At 32.9% G+C, this 18,405-nt stretch overlaps 1 protein-coding gene and 1 long non-coding RNA gene across 2 annotated transcripts in view; one reads left to right on the top strand and one right to left on the bottom strand.

The window, feature by feature from the left end:
• Positions 1–3,215: 3,215 nt before the first annotated feature.
• LOC139485953 (polypeptide N-acetylgalactosaminyltransferase 5-like) overlaps positions 3,216–18,405 on the top strand; it is a 35,465-nt gene continuing 20,275 nt past the window's right edge. Inside the window, exons 1-6 of the mRNA XM_071270633.1 lie at positions 3,216–3,638; positions 6,170–6,323; positions 6,839–7,005; positions 7,963–8,127; positions 8,925–9,141; positions 9,674–9,791. Of these exons, the coding sequence (XP_071126734.1) occupies positions 3,224–3,638; positions 6,170–6,323; positions 6,839–7,005; positions 7,963–8,127; positions 8,925–9,141; positions 9,674–9,791 (1,236 nt within the window). The 5' untranslated portion in view covers positions 3,216–3,223. The remainder of the gene's footprint in view (positions 3,639–6,169; positions 6,324–6,838; positions 7,006–7,962; positions 8,128–8,924; positions 9,142–9,673; positions 9,792–18,405) is intronic.
• Positions 12,939–18,001, bottom strand: LOC139485955 (uncharacterized). The gene is made up of 3 exons (XR_011655434.1): positions 17,895–18,001; positions 14,938–15,031; positions 12,939–13,550 (listed from the first exon to the last, which is right to left on the bottom strand). It is a non-coding gene; the product is annotated as an uncharacterized lncRNA (long non-coding RNA).

Here is an 18,405-nt window from a genome sequence, read left to right as displayed (position 1 = left end):
GTTTTTTTGTTCCTTTATTAATTCACTTAGTATCAAAAATTACCAGTGTTACAACGTCCATGTGTATGAAACGCTTGTTGTTTTGAAACTGAGAAGCGAACTTCCTTTACGTTACATATTATGTACATGTAGGACTACACGAAAGAATTCAGATGTCATTTAGAACTCAGGAAAAAAGATAAATAAAAACAACATAGTACACTTCTTATAACTTGAGGATATATTGATCGACAAATGCACCATAAAAGATTTATTTCAATCAAATATACAAAATGTAGATATTGTTTGTGTAAGACGTATCTATTATATCAGACACTCACAAAATGACGACAGCTTGTTCGTAAATTGATACGTTATGTTTTGCCATAGAATACATGCATATTCACGACAGGTAAATAGCCACCATCCATGATAATGTGTTTATCTTACAAGGTCTATCCAAATCATTTGTTGCAAAGCATTCCAGTGAAAACGGTGCTAGGGGTCGTCTTACACCTTCAAAATCAAGAAAGTTGGAGTTATTTTGCTCCGTGGACTTGTTTGCTTAAATTTGTTGTGCATGTAACGATTGTGTGTCATGAATGGAAATCCAATTTCCTTAGGTTTTTTCAATTAATTATATTTGTATGCACCTTACTTTGTGCTGAAGCAAAAGGCTGTATTGGGTTGCATTTGACAAACTAGAGGCTCTAAACAGCCTGTGTCGCTCACCTTGGTCTATGTGAATATGAAATGAAGCAGATGGATTCATGACAAAATTGTGTTTTGGTGATGGTGATGTGTTTGTACATCTTACTTTACTGAACATTCTTGCTGCTTAAAATAATCTCTATCTATAATGAACTTGGCCCAGTAGTTACAGTGGAAAATATTAGTAAAAATTTACAAATTTTATGAAAATTGTTAAAAATTGACTATAAAGAACAATAACTCCTAAAGGGGTCAATTGACCATTTCGGTCATGTTGACTTATTTGTAAATCTTACTTTGCTGAACATTATTGTTGTTTACAGTTTATCTCTATCAATAATAATATTCAAGATAATGACCAAAAACAGCAAAATTTCCTTAAAACTAAAAATTCAGGGTCAGCAACCCAACAACGGTTTGTCAGATTCATCTACAAATTTTAGAGCAGATAAATGTTGACCTGATAAACAATTTTACCCCCTGTCAGATTTGCTCTAAATGCTTTGGGTTTTGAGTTATAAGCCCAAAACTGCATTTTACCCCATGTTCTATTTATAGCCATGGTGGCCACCTTGGTTTGATGGCCGGGTCACCGGACACATTTTTCAAACTACTAACCCAAAAGATGATTGTGGCCAAGTTTGGATTAATCTGGCCAAGTAGTTTCAGAAGAGAAGATTTTTGTAAAAGATTACTAAAATTTACGAAAAATGGTTAAAAATTGACTATAAAGTGCAATAACTCCTAAAGGTGTCAACTGACCATTTCAGTCACGTTGACTTATTTGTAAATCTTACTTTGCTGAACATTATTGCTCATTACTGATTATCTCTATCTATAATAATATTCAAGATAATAACAAAAAAACAGCAAAATTTCCTTAAAATTACTAATTCAGGGCAAGCAACCCATCAACGGGTTATCCGATTCATCTGAAAATTTCAGGGCAGATAGATCTTCACCTGTTTAACAATTCTACCCCATGTCAGATTTGCTCTAAATGCTTTGGTTTTTGAGTTATAACTAAGCCAAAAACTGCATTTTATCCCTTTTAGGCCAGGTGAGCTAAAAAGGTTAGTCCACATCATTCGAATCAAGAAAACGATTTATCACTAACCCGACATTCAATTCTGAATAATACCTGCGGTATTCACTTTTGTCCTGTATTGTTTGTCCTGGGTTTTTTTTTTTTAGACTTAAAGCATTTAGAATTAATTGCATAACAGTGTGGTCGACAGTAAAACGTTTGTAGGTTGAAACTTGTTTGTCAACGGCTATGATTTTATGCTCACCCAGTCTGTCAGAGGCCTTCCAGTGGGGATTGAAATATTCACTTGTTACACATTCCGATACATAAAATGAAACTTTCTTTTTACAAAGATTGAAAGGAATTTGTTTTAAATATTTATTATAATCATCACATACAACCGTGTCATTTATAAGAATAATAATGTTCAGAGATGATATTATTTAATAATAATAAAAAAAAATAGGTTTACCCATTGTAAATAAAACTATTAAGTTGATGGGGTTAATTCACAAAATATCTCATTGATTAAGAGCACAACTACTTCTACGGTGTGATCATTTAAGAATGGCCTACTATTTATTCAATGCGTATACATGTGGGTTTTGTTTGTGAAGAGTTCTAGATAATTAAAAAATCATTTGATTTCTTTGTTTAATACCATAAAATGATTCATTCTTTCAGATATTTGTCACTTTGCCTTATCTTCAAGTCAAACACATTTTCTCACGTTTCTTACAAAACTTATATTCTTGTGATGTATTCTTTTGTTGAAAAAAAAATGTATAGATATAGATAGATATAGGAAGATGTGGTATGAGTGCCAATGAGACAACTCCCCTCCCAAGTAATAATTCATAAAAGTAAACCATTATAGGTCAAGGTACGACCTGCAACACGGAGCCTTGGCTCACACCGAACAGCAAGTTATAGAGGGCCCCAAAACTACTAGTGTAAAACCATTCAAACGGGAAAACCAACTAGAAACGAAAAACACATATGAACTACATAAACAGACGACATCATTCATTGGAACTTTTAAAGCCAATTAAGTAAAAACAATAATCTGAAAGAACGTGCGATATCATATTAGGAAAATTGATGGTCAAACCATAACAAAAAATCAAGTAAAGAATTTTAAGTATTCAACCTTTATAGCTTGCTGTTCGGTGTGAGCCAAGACTCCGTGTTGAAGGCCATTTTTATTTATTTTCAAATTACATAGGTTATTCCTGATTAGTATTTTTAATTATTTTATTTAGGCGTTTAGAACCTTTGGTGACCTCACAGTTTAAATTTCTATGATAAGTAAGACTGTTCTATTGTTTTTGAGATTTTCCCTTTGGACAATCACCGAGCTGATGAGAGTTAGTTTCTGTAACTAAATTTTTAAGAACGGCAACTAAATATCTGAAAAGAATATGCCTACTTGGTAATAATTCAAAATTGCTACTGCCGATCAAAGTTTTAACTTATTTTTGTAAATGTATTTTCAGGTCCCGAAGAATGAATGTTATGCGACTGCTCCGACGCAAATTATCGATTCCAATACTCTTGTTATTTCTAGTCGCAGTTCTGTGGTATTCTATTCTCCTGTTTGAAGATATGATAAGACCTGAAAACACTGACACCGAGAATATGAATCTATATGACGTAAAGTTAAGGAAAGCTATTGCAAATATAGACAGACCGACACGTGAACATATAAAACCTTTACAACCACCAAACGACCATGATACAAACTCAGGCTCTTTTTATTTTATAAATTCCGAATTAGAAAAATCAACAGAAAATATAAATAAATATAGCGTTACCTTAGCTGGTAGCAACGAAGAAAGAAATAAAAAAGACGAGGAAATGCAAATTAAACCACCGTTAAGAGAGTTTCCAAATGTTGGCGTTCTTGTCAAAGAAGGATTAGGTAATGTTTTAATCTGTTTTAATCTAGTAAGTTTAAAACGTCGAAAACTACTAATTTGAAACACTATGAAAACTCTACACGTGAGTTGTTGTTTATCATTATTGTAGCGTTGTCGTTTTTGTATGGATTCGTGTTTGTCGATGTGTTATTTTGGTAGAGTAAATTACGTAAAATCCATATTCAAATGGCACAAAGAAAACAAACCACAACACAAAGTTTCAAATCAAATCACTATGTAATCTGTTAAATGTATATCAGTTTGACATACAAATGTAATAAAACAGTTGAACAATAATCCTAATTCACTAAAACAATATTAATCTCAACTTCTAACTAGCAATCTCAATTCTATCTCTTACTCTTTCTATCCCAATCTGATCTCTCTCGCATCCCCTTATATACATATTTACAGGCGGTATCTCAACGGTTCTAAAGATTGGCTACCGGGTGGTACCCTGACAGTTTCAAAGATGGGGTTACCGGACGGTACCCCGACGGTTCCAAAGTTGGGGTACCGGGCGGTGAATTTAAATAAGATAGAAACAGTTCAAATAAATAAAAATACCGGACCGTGCCCTGTATAAATGTAATTTACCCCAAATGTATTTAAAAGAAAGACAACTTACATAATAATAATTTATACAGTCAAACTAAAATCGCTACATTATCATATACAAATAAAAAGATATGGTATGATTGGAAGTTATATACAGAGACCAAATGACAAATAAGTTAACAACTATTATAGGTCACCGTACGGCCCTCAACAATGAGCAAGACCTATTACGCATATCATATATATATATATATATATATATATATATATAAGTACGTCTGAGTCAGTGACAACCCTACAACAGATGTATCCATCGGATCGCCATCAATGATGGTGATACATGGCTGTGTACATAATGTATATACAACTCGTCTAAACATCAACCCAACAATGTTAGATCTGTAAATTTGCTTTCGCAAATTTTTGGTTCTTCCCTCGCCGGGATTCGAACCCATGCTACTGTGATATCGTGACACCAAATCGCCTGCACTGCAGCCGTCCCGCTAGACCACACGACCACCTGGGCTCTCAAAAAAAGAGCTTTCGGTGGGCATGTGTTACCTTTCCACGTCAGTTTTAATCTAGCGGCGTACTACAGTACATGATATATAAGGCATGAAGATGTTATTGTTACAGATCAGCTAAATTATCTATAGTAAAGGATCCTACAAATTAATGTAAGATACTCATTATAGGGCAACAATCAGTGAATGCAGCTTGTTAATTCCAAGATTGTATTCATTTTGATTCAAATTTAAAATAAATGGATACGTGGTATGTACGTTCGTGGAATGCCGTTTCAGCAAACCCAGCACTATGAAACAAAAACAAGAAATAACCAATGTATTGCACGATGACTGTTTAACATCCAACGGAAATATAAACTGGCTATTCATAAAGATAATATTTTGATGTAAAATAAAGATACACTGATTTACACTAGACATGCTATAATTGAACTGTTAGCTAGATCACAGAGAATAAAATTAAAGACATAAACATTGAAAACGGACATGCAACGTGCCAAAGAGACAACAACCCGACCAAACAACAGAAATCAGCCCAATGCCGCAAAATGGGTCTTCAACAAAACGAAAAATTCCCGCTCCCGGAGGCGGTCGTTAGATGGCCCTTTCAAAAATCTGTACTAGTTTATTTAATTTATAGTAAAAGTGGACGTCACACAAAACTTTGTAACACACAAATGAACTTATGTTAAAAAACATACAGGACTAGCAAAGGCCACAGTCTCCTGACTTGGGACAGGCGTAAAAATGCGGCGGTTTAAACATTTTTTGTAAGACATGTACAATGTATATACATTTTAAAATTAAGATGATGTGGTATGATAACATATCACCAGAGACCAAATGATAAAGAGGTATACGTGTTCTCTTTTTCTATGCAAATGTACTTTTATGAGAAAGAAACTTATTCGGTAAGTCATGATTTCACTAAGGTTAACATTCTAAGTTACACATGTCGCCCTACTTGGATTCATTGTATTTACAGTTGTATTTCTACGTGGAGCAATTAAGGTTATACTCTTTCTAAATTATCCAGCAGAGAGTTTATCTTATCCGTCAGAACATCATTTAAATACTAGCATAAAAAGAAGTTGTTGTATATAAACTGGTCTAAGAGCTCAACTACCGGTCTTCAACCAAGTAAAAGAGCTACAAAATCACGCAAGAACATTCTGGTATAAATAAAAAAAAAAAAAGTACTAAATAGTATTTATCTTTCGATCTGGACGGTATAAATGCTAAAGATGAAATTACCTTACAAAAACAGTCCAGAAACAGTACTTTAGTTTACAATTTACCTCCAATATAAACACCAAATAGGTATAAGTAAAAGATGTGAGACGAACAAAATCTGTAGTCCCGAAGAGATTCGGTTTAAACGGGTTTCACTATATACAAATGTACTTAAAAATATAACGTAATGATACGATGTGTTTCTCATACTGTAGGAGAAGATGGAGAACCAGTCAACATTAGTAAACGTTTATTAAATGAAAAAGAAAAGGAGGAATATAAAAATGGATGGAAGAATAATGCATTCAATGAATATCTCAGCAACCGCATTTCATTGGATAGAACTCTGAAAGATCAAAGAATTGAAAAGTATTTAGGAACTAAATTAAGGAAAATTTAAAGTAAATGGCAACAAAACTGCACACCAGTAAACTTAACAGCACATATAAGACCAACTTTTGAATTTAAACAGAAAGGGTCCTTCAATATGCCAAGTTTAAAACCCCCAATCACTAGAAAAGCTATATATTAAAAATACTTTTAGAAAGTTAAGGTGAATAATGATGAAATTGTTCATTTTCGCCATATCATATTATATTAGAATGCATTTTTTTTCTGATATTTTAAAACAATTAAAATATATTATCTAGATGAAAAGTAGTCGTTATGAGCTATTAAAAAGAGTTATCTTATTTCTTTGAAAAATATTACAACTTAATTGAATTTTGCGTCGAAATTTGCTTTTTTGTTAAAAAATCTTAGCGGACTGACCAATTTCTGCTAGTTTACGATGTATGAAGACAAACTATCCCCATGTTCCGTAAGACCCTTTCCGACGTCAGTGCCATATACACATCATATTTAAAACATATCTTTATTTCCAGGTGCAAACTTATCAAATATCCTGAAAATCTACCCGACGTCAGTGTCATCGTTACATTCCATAATGAGGCTTGGTCTGTGCTGCTACGATCCGTACACAGTATTATCAACAGAACACCAAAGCATCTTCTTAGAGAAGTGATATTAGCAGACGACTGGTCTGACATGCGTAAGTCATTGTTACTACTGTTTGAATTCTTTAAATCACAATTGAATTAAAATATAATAAAAGAACAGAGTTCCAATGTGCCCAGCGTTGTACATCTTTTATCTGTGCATTCATTGTCAAGAAATACAAACTTCTTTTATAAATATCTCAGCGCAATAAATATCTGGCAAGAATTGTACACATGACAGCGCTAACAACCCCTATTTGTTTTTATATAATCAATATTTCCCAGGGACATAACTATTTTAATAATTATTGATCGGCACTGATTTTTTTTAACCTAACGGACACACGCACGGACGAACAGACAGATGAAATGACGGACAAACAGAAAACCTAAAACTAACCATGATTTTTATAACCTTATACGCATTTTAATCAGTAAAACATCCCACTTAGATGACAGATATCAGCTTACCGGAACAAAGAGCAAATAATGATAGGCGACACGTGACATTGATACAAAAAAATTCAGGTGTACGTGCTCTTCCTTTAACACAATTGATAGGTAAATGTCTCATATATAGATCCATACACGCAATTGTATGCAAAAAAAAAACCCCAAAAAACGGCAAAAAGTTTCAATATAAAAAAGAAGATGTGGTATGATTGCCAATGAAACAACTGTCCACAAGGGACCACAATGACACAGACATTAACAATTAACTATACATGTAAGTCACCGTACGGCTTCAACAATGAGCAAAGCCAATACCGCATAGTCAGCTATAAAAGGCCCGATATGACTATGTAAAACAAGAAAACAAGAAAACTAACGGCCTTGTTTATATAAAAAATGGACGAAAACAAATATGTAAAGCATAAACAAACGACAACCACTGAATTACAGGCTCCTGAATTGGGACATTATCAAGTACATGTATATATGAGTGTATATATACAGTACATAATCAGGGTCGACCTTCTTAAATCTTTTAAATGTGGGTTACTTTTCAGCGCACTTAGGAGAGCCGTTAGAAAAGTACCTAGAGGATTATCCGAAAGTAAAAATCGTAAGAGCTACAAGTAGAGAAGGTCTTGTTAGAGCCCGACTAAGGGGATACAAAGTTGCAACAGGGACTGTGCTGGTGTTTTTGGATTCACATATCGAATGCGCTGAAGGTATGGAATGTCTAACATATACAATGTATTTGAAAAAATACGAAAGTGTTGTGTGATTGCCTAAGAGACATCAACCCGACTCAAGATTAGAAAACAACAGAATATTTCACTGTTGTTTTTGTTATCAACATTTTCTTGGGACCACAACTTCCATGATTGCGTATTTGATGTATTTTTTATTGCGCTTATGATTCTATCCTGTGTTTTTTTTTTTTGGGTGAGCAAAAGGGGGGGGGGGGGGCTCTGTCATTGTTTTCAATTATTTTTTCCTGAACACATACAATTTAAACACGATTTATAGATGGTACCCTTTTTGATATCTTCGAAATCAGCAAATGTTCATACATACATGTATATACATATGATTTAATAACTTATCAGCCTTTTATTACATCAAGTTTCAATTAATCTTACTACATTTAGGACGGTAATCGATTAAAAAATGAAAACAACACTTTATGAATTTAATTATAAAAAGAAGATGATCTGTCATTGCATTGTATTAAAAGAACGTACGGTTTGTTAACAAAATATATCATCGAAAAAAAGGCCATCTACGAATCCGTCGTATAGCTAGTGCAATAAATAATAATAAAAATATTAAAATTGTTTTAACTCTCTGACGATCATATAAAGTCATAATCGGTGGAGGGGGGAATGCATTCGCATAAGTTGAAAATTAAATTATTCAGATAAAGAAGGTTTTTTATATGTTAGGGAATTTTTGTATTTTGCATTATCGAAAAGTTTTTAAACGATATATCGTCCAATTAATGTTACAGTCAAAATATTTTTAGGCTGGATCGAACCCATGTTGGATAGGATAAAAAGAAACTGGACGACTGTAGTTACTCCGTGTATAGATATTATTGATGATGACACATTTGGCTTCCGATTCCAAGGTCCTAATGACATGTTTGCCGGGGGATTTGATTGGAAAATGGTTTTTAATTGGCATTCTGTACCGGAAAAGGAACAGAAAAGAAGAAATTACGAAGCTTATTTGCCGTACAAGTAAATGTTCATCAGTTATAATAAAATGTTTGGTTTACTCATCTTTATGTTTTTAAAACGCATTTTAAAACTCGACTTTCTGTGAGAAAAATACACAAATAGATTCTTAAAAACATTCCAAAATACTACGGTCTTCTTAAGGGGTATGCACAAAGGCCCCATCAGAACTTGGACGTAACATCCAATACATTGCGAAGAGAGAGTATGATGCTCTCTATACTTTAAGCACCATAACAACAATTCTTTGAGGGGTACATATGTGGTCGTTTACAACGCTAAATGTATGTCCCCATCCAATGTACCCTAGATTTGCAGTTGCAGTCTAAATATTCCATGTCCATCCCGGTTCGTCCTTGTTACATACCTCACCAAGTGTATTCATTTTTAACTTCGATACTCTTTCGTCATGAATATCCAGGCCAGAAATATTTGCCACTGGGAGTTTATCAATGTAGTGAGTATTGTAGCTTTAAACAAAAGAAACGTATGCTTACTTTATAGGTCTCTGTTAACATACAATGTATGTTTGTAGGTCACCGACAATGGCTGGTGGATTATTTGCGATCAGTCGTGCATACTTTACTTACATTGGAACATATGATGACGGAATGGATATATGGGGAGGTGAAAATCTAGAAATATCATTTAGGGTTTGTTATGTATTAGATGTTGACTATTTACACTTGCATCATATAAGGGAAGCCATTTGAGTTTTTGGATTATAGTACAACAGACAAACAAAGGATATGGGATATCCATCCAGGACATAAAATTCGTACATGGACAACAACAAAACAACACACAAAATGCAAATGAACAGCGCTTTTTATTGCTGTTCTTCATCTCAAAGTCACAAGGGATGCCTTCGACACAGCGCAAAAAAAAAAAACTCTCTCATCTCCCTGCAAGATTAAGACGGCCACTGTATGTATAAACAATCCAAACTGTGCAACCTCATTTGGTCAATTATTCTAAATCTAATATATATAATTTGGTAAAACTTTTAGGATCTTTGGTTCGCAATGCTCTTCAACTTCGTACTTTATTTGGCCTTTTTGACTTTTTTGGATTCGAGCGTCACTGATGAGTCTTTTGTAGACGAAACTGGCGTACATGTATATACTAAATTTATTCCTGGTATCTATGATGAGTTTATTTATTATGAATGTGAGATTTCTCCACCCATAGCAATTCAAAACAGTTTAAATGTTAAAATTTGTAGATATATTACACAGAAATGTGATCACATAACACTGTGCGGGACAAATTTGCCATTCCGGTATCGGCAAATCTGACTTTGTCGGTTTACAAGATATCAAAAAAAAAATTTGCCCAGTGATAGATTATTGAAAAATTAAAAAAATGCCATATGTCCCAACTTGTCACTGTTGTCACTCTTGTCACTGCAGCTGATTAAAAGTACATTTCCCATGGGAAATTTGATAATTCCCATGGGAATATTAGAATTTCCCATGGGAACATTGAAAGTTCCCATGGGAAAAATTACTTTTCCCATGGGAAGTTTAGAGTTCCCATAGGAACTTTAAAGTTCCCATGGGAACATAAGTAAATTGTTTGTTCCCATGGGAAGTTCTAAATTTCCCAAGGGAATTTTTCTTCCCAAGGGAACTCCTTTTCTTCCCATGGGAAAATACTTTTCCCATGGGAACAATATTTTTTCCCATGGGAACAATAATTTTTCCCATGGGAACAATAATTTTTCCCATGGGAACAATAATTTTTCCCTTGGGAACAATAATTTTTCCCTTGGGAACAATATGTTTTCCCATGGGAACAATAATTGTTCACATGGGAAGTGATATAACTAAAAAGAAAACATAAAAAAATCCTCTAATTGCATGAGTGAAGCAATTTCACAAAACGGACTAAGTTATTATGGGTACAAGTATTTCTTTGAATCTTAATTGTAGAAATATATAATTGTGTGTTCTACGATTTTTGTCTAGGCATGCTTAATTGAAAGTAAATCACTATGTGTCAAAAATTTAACTACTATAAATTCAGAAATTATTGCTTTTTTTATTATTGTGAAAATAGTGACAGGGTTATAATCACAATAATATACACTTGCATATTGAAATTTTTTATGAACTAAACAGGATTATTTTAAATTTTGCACACAAAAAAAATGATGAAATTGAGAAAAATCGCACTAACAATTGCTAGCAATAATTTCTGAATTTTCAGTATATAGTTTTGCATATATAGCTTTCACACCATTGCACACAGTGTCTTATGTTTATCCATTTGAATGTTTTTGTGTTTTTTTCATGCAGACATTTAAATGTTGATAGGTCTTGCTCATTGTTGACGGCTGTTCAGTCACTGGCTGAAAATACCTTTATCTCTGGTTTTTAGTTGTCTCATTGGCAATCACATACCATATCCTTACTTAATTTCAACACTTCTTAATTTAAGTTATGTACATTTGAGAATATCATTTTCAAAAAGACAAAACATTACAATTGGTATAACAAATAAAGCACTTGTGTTTTAATATTTCATCTTTCACTGAGATAACACCATCAAGTAAAATGTGTGAAACAAAAACAGAAAATTAAACAAACAGCAATAAAATAACTTAAGCAAGTGTCAATAAACCTGCACAAATAACATGAATAATATATCTAAGGTCATAAGCAAGTGACAATAAACATACAGCAATAATATATCTAAGGTCATAAGCATAAACATGCAGCAATATTATACATTGTATATCTAAGGGACGACATCAAAAGTTCAATGAAGGATAAAAAACTTAATTCACATAGTTTTTTCACTGACCCCCACACCCCCTCTCTTAACTTAATTTGGGAAAAATTGATTGACCAATAGGGATATATGTAAAATCGATTTTAGATTAACAAAACTTGCAGCAATGTTGACCCCCCACCCCCAAACTATTTGATTTAAGTTTCTTATCCTACATCGATCTTTTGATGTTGTCCCTAAGGTCATAAGCAAAAGACAACATACAGCAATAGTATATCTAACATGTCTAACATTTTGTCTAAGGTCATAAGCAAAAGACAATCAACATACAGCAATAGTATATCTAAGGTCATAAGCATAAACATGCAGCAATAATATATCTAAGGTCATAAGCAAGTGACAATCAACATACAGCAATAATGTATCTAAGGTCATAAGCATTTAAAAACAAACATGCAGCAATAATCTAAGGTCATAAGCAAGTGACAATCAACATACAGCAATAATGTATCTAAGGTCAAAAGTATAAACATGCAGCAATAATATATCTAATTTCATAAGCATTAACATACAGCAATAATATATCTAAGGTCATAAGCAAGAGAAAATAAACAGGTCTTGTATAAGAATATTAACAGTATCCGGGACAAGTTTGCAATTCCGCTGAGTGAAAAAGTTTTCACCTTAATTTTTGGAGTTAAGTCAAAATGAAGTTGATAACTTGATTGGTATTGGTTCTCTGATCATGCTGATATTTGTCCTAAATATGTTTGGCTCTAGCACCACTGTTGAAAAAGTAATGCCCCTTTTTTCAACAATTTCCTCAGAGGAAAAAGAGTTTTCCTCAAGGGAAAAAGATTTCCCTTAGGGAATTTGCTGCATAATTATTTCCTTTGAGGAAATTCTTTTTCTTTTGAGGAAATTTGCCGCTTCAAATTTTCTTTTGAGGAAATTTCCTCTAAGGAAATCATTGTTCTTCAAATTTCCTCTAAGGAATTTCTGAACATCAAATTTCCCTTAAGGAAATGTTTTTCCTCTATAAAAATTTCATAACAGTACAAACATTGACAAACAGTATAAATATATTTTCTCCTAGACTGAATTATTGATCATGTTGATACAAAAGATTATATAAAATAAACACTTTTCATGTCAAATTAACTTGTCTTCTGTTTCAGCTGCTGTGTATAATTATTCTACCCCCTACATAACAGTTCAGTGCATAAATAATTCCATTCACAAGACATCTTCCTTCAATTGGTTGAATAAATTTTGGCAACTTGTTCTTCAAACATCTTCTCTGTATATTTGATATGATGGAGAGCCATGTACATAATATTATGTACATGAATGGATAACGCATGTGTTTATTTCGACAACAAATATGACAAAGATACTATTTTTTTCTTAATTTCTCCATAATCCATCAGTGAATATGTAGGTTGTTACATTTTACACCACTGTGTCCTTGTGCATCTTTGATAGTACTCCATTTTGTTTATAGCAATTTTGTAGAATTTTTTCTATTTCTTTTTCCAGAAAAACACACAATTGAGTTCATTTCACATTAATTAATCCAATTAGCACATTATGTAGAAAAGTATTAACAAATAAGTTTCCTCTTCAGTATAGACTTGCAGGACCTGACGATGATCATAAAAACCAAGATATCTGACCTATAAATACACAAAATAAAAAAAAGAAGTTATAAACATGATAAATGGAGAAAAAAACAGCAATATAAATAGGCTTATTTTATCATGTTTTAATTAAAGTCATAAGAAACCTCAAATTAAAAAAAAATATGTATAATAATTATGTTTTTTATAACTAAATGGATAGTTTTCATTATGCAACTTAAGTACATATACTTTTTTCTGAGGAAAATTCTTTAATTTGTCCACATTTAGAAGAAGTTTACTTATTTTTAATTGCTTGCTTCCAGGAAGCAATTCGCCGATACATATTTTCCATATATATACATAGTGACCCGAGCGTAACCCTCCTCGTAAAAATCCGGTGACCACAATATGCAAGGATCTGTCATTGAAATAAACAAATAGCTGATTATACATGTTAAACACGTGCTCAATACCCATGCTTTTTGTTATTTGTTTACTATAAGGTGGCAATCGGTAAAACTCAGCTTCAAAACACGGCATTTAATGAGCAGCATTATTTGTTAAATCATAACAAACAGAGAGAAAAAAAAATTGACGATTTATATGATATACTTGTGAAAATAATGATAAAATCGTGCACAGAGGACTAAGTTTATGATGTATACATGCATTGGTTCAAAAGTTGGACAAACTTTATTTTTCATCACTCACTCGTTTCATATGACTTTAACATTTGAGAAACTTTCATTTGATATTCTTACTTGTCATGCTTTATATGAGTTTTCTTATTTCAGTGCTTTGTGTCCAAGATTAAATATTCGTTGTTTAGTGCCTTGCAGTGATATTTAAAGTTTAGCCACTTGCAAAAGTTGTTATAGAATGTTCATATGCTGTGTTATTTGAACCACTGTCTTATATTATGGTCAGGTAAGAGGTTGAGTGCTCACAGACATGATATTTTTTTATTAATTGTTATTGTTTTTGAACATGTTGAACTAAATTGGATTGTTTAAATCTTTTCATGTTGGGATCTTTATTGGCTGACCTATAAAGGAAGTGTTGTCTCATTATTGAAGGCCAGCCCATCATTGGCCTTTAATTTCTTGCATCCACTTCTTTGAACTCTGGTGGATAAGTCACTCATTTACCATACCACATCTTCTTATTTTTATAAGAGTCATCATTCAAAGGCAATTACTTTTATCATGTTTATTACTGTAATTCAGAAATTATCCAGAGGTTTTTAGTAATGCGATTAATGTGACTGGGTGAGTATCGCAAAAATAAGAAATCATATTTTGATAACAGAAACATATATATATATCATGTATATATAATTGATGCAGATTTTTTTTGTAATCACAATAAGTTGTCCATTCCCTGAAAAATAATAAATGCAAGCAATAATTTCTGAATTTACAGTATATAGAAGTGGTCTTACCATTTAGGCCTTGTTGTATTCTGTTTATCTTGTTTTGTCGCTCATTTCTATTGAAACTGTTTATATTTTTCATTATTTTTCTATATTTCTTGTCCTATAAAACATAAAAAGGGTAAAAACTATTATTAAACATCAGTATTTTCTTTATATACAATAATATTTAATAAGAATGAAATATTTGTGCTATTTCATTTCACAAACTTTTGGTCTGTCATGACTTTCAAAGACTTTCACCCGGGTCAATAGTTTAAAAAACAAACATTCCCATACTTTTTCTTGGTGTTCGTTCTAATTTTTCATTGGACAACAAAAACATGATTCAACTATTCTTCTATGATTTGTTTTGCTTGACTACGTTAAACTCTGAAATATTGTTTACAGTATAATCTGTATGTGTCTAACTCATAAAAATTTCAAATTAATATATAAATAACCAATAAGAATGCTATGCATGGCTCAGCTTGATACAAACGTACACTTTAAACCCTGAACAGTTGGAGCAAGTATGGACACAACATTCAATTCAAACTTTTCTACATTGGTTAGAGGTATAGGGGGAGGTTGAGATCTCACAAACATGTTTAACCCCGCCGCATTTTGCGCCTGTCCCAAGTCAGGAGCCTCTGGCCTTTGTAAGTCTTGTTTTATTTTAATTTTAGTTTCTTGTGTACACTTTGGAAATTAGTATGGCGTTCATTATCACTGAACTAGTATATATTTGTTTAGGGGCCAGCTGAAGGACGCTTCCGGGTGCAGGAATTTCTCGCTACATTGAAGACCTGTTGGTGACCTTCTGCTGTTGTTTTTTTATTTGGTCGGGTTGTTGTCTCTTTGACAAATTCTCCATTTCCATTCTCAATTTTATGGATACAACTCTGAATTGTAAATTTGGATTGTGATTCAATAGTTGATGCAGCATAGGTTTCTGACATTGAATGAATGTGGTCCAAGTACTTAAAAATTTTAAATTGACAATTAACCTCTAAAATGGTCCAATATTCAAAATCTTAATACATGGTTAGATGCAGCATATCAACATGATCAAAGAACCCAAATAATTCATTATTTGATGAAATCAAATAAAGTTCAATTTTGGACCCTTTAGATCTCAATGTGGACCAATTTGTTAACGGGCCAAAATATCAAAAATCTAAATGAATGGTTAGATTCAGCATATCAAAGAACCCCATATATATATATTCAATTTTTTTGAAATCAAACAAAGTAAAATATTGGACCCCAATTTGGACCAACTTGAAATTTGGGCCCATACTAAAAATCTAATAAGTTTAATTTTGGACCCTTTGAACCTTAAGATAGACCAATTTAAACAGGACCAAAAAACTAGGAATCTTAATACACAGTTAGATTTGGAATATATATATATCAAAGAACCCCAATAATTCAATTTTCTATAAAATCAAACAAAGTTTAATATTGGCCCCTTTTGGCCCCTAATTCATGTAATTTCTAAACTCTGGACAAAAACTCTGGTCACAAACCCTGTGTTTGAGTTTCATAGATTTCTGTTAACTTATACTAAAAGTAATTATGCGAAAACTAACTACGACAACTACATGATAAAATTGAGAATGGGAATGGGGAATGTGTCAAAGACCCCCCTTTTTTGGAATATCAATGCATTTGAATGGGGACATGTAATTACCCCCCCCCCCTTTTTGTCCTGGGTTAGGAAACCCCTTTTTAAAATGACTGGATCCGCCCCTGAAGGGTCTATCATTAAGTTTGACAACTTCAGACATACTACTTTACCAAAAAAATTGACACATTTCATCCAATTTAATTTCATTCTTTACTTGCTATTTCATCCATAATATTTTAAAGAAAGAAATTTGGAAGGAGTATGATTTTAATTTGCAAGTTATACACTATCCAAACTAGAGACCTAATAGAGTAGATATATACTTGACTAAGGGAGCTACCATTTGATTTTTATGGGGGGGGGGGGGGGGGGGGGGGGGGGGGCTAGGATGAAAAATTTTATCCTGCATTTTTTTTTTAGCTGTAATCTCTGTCCTGCCTTTTTATTTTTCACTCTGTTCGTTCCTGCCTTTCTTTTTTTAGTTTATCCTGACTTTTTTTACCAAAATTGTCGTCCTGACTTTTTTTTTTGCTAGTGTCTCATCCTGCCTTTTTTTTCTTCTCAAAACTCCTGTTCTGCCTATTTTTTTCAAATTTCATCCTAGCCCCCCCATAAAAATCAAATGGAAGCTCCCTAATTTAAATCAAACTTGGGGTGACTGGGGACAAAGATTTAAGGGAATAGATGACAGTTTACCTACAATGATCTAGCTTCATGGCAATGGCATACATTACAGACTACATGTACATCATGTACATGGTCATTCTTAATTGTGTTTAAACTTTGGGAGTTCATTTTTTTAATGTTTAAAGCTAACAATTTCAATTACATACATTTATCAAGATTTGATTCTACATTTATATATAATTGTGTATGTCACATGTATGTACATGATGTATTTTAATGTAAAGCATCTGAAAACTCATTAGCCGTTTCATATTTATTTCAGTTCTTCAAAAGGCAAATTTATATGAGCCTATGCCTGAAAACAGAGATTTCTTTTAAGGAGAAAGCCCCGCCCCCCCTTTTTGGTGTGAAATATTTTGTTGATTATATAGGGAATCACTGAAGCATGACTGGAGCAAGCATCCCTCTCTGCCCCCCCCCCCCCCAAAAAAAAAAAAAAATAAAAAAAATGGAAATTTCTGGATCTGCCCATGTCAACCTTTCACTCAGGTCATTGGTGAAGAGTTGTCACACAAAATAAATGATATCAAATGTTCATATGTATATGTTTTAGCTCGTGTAGGTGTAAGGAGGCAACCATTTGATTTGTAGGGCGAACAGGGTGAATAATCTTGCCTTGTAAAACTTGTGCTATAAATAAAAATTAGCTATAAATAAAAATTAATACATTTCCATTTAAAAATCCGTCAGCCCAATCTCATCCAGTGAAATAGATTATTATCTGTTTTCGAAATTATATGGAAGTACTTAGTAGTTCAGACGCAAGGCATTTTTTCTAAGGAGACGTGTAGACTCATTTAATTGGGGAATGGAACCAATAAATTGATAGGATCCGATATGATCTTCCAGTACGGAGCACCTATTTTTTTAGGTAATTATTATTAGTGTCGGTGATCTCACAAGTAAATCAGAGAAAATATTGCATGCAAATTAATGAGCAGAGAAGAGACAATTATCAACTTGTGTATTATTCATTTTCTCGCAGTTATTTACGGTAAATTAACTTATGTATATATATATCCCAAACAGGTGCTCGACGGTTCTAGTACGTACTATACAATTTAGTAAACTGCTATATTTTGGGGCCGAAAAGGGTCTTACTGAACCTACTCCTTTATAAATCTTAAGTAGGAATGCGTGCATGGTTCCATTTCATGAGACCTACACGGATTTTTTAT

Source organism: Mytilus edulis, chromosome 8 (genome assembly GCF_963676685.1).
Source record: "Mytilus edulis chromosome 8, xbMytEdul2.2, whole genome shotgun sequence".
NCBI lineage: Eukaryota > Metazoa > Mollusca > Bivalvia > Mytilida > Mytilidae > Mytilus > Mytilus edulis.
This window is presented reverse-complemented; position numbering and strand designations above follow the sequence as displayed.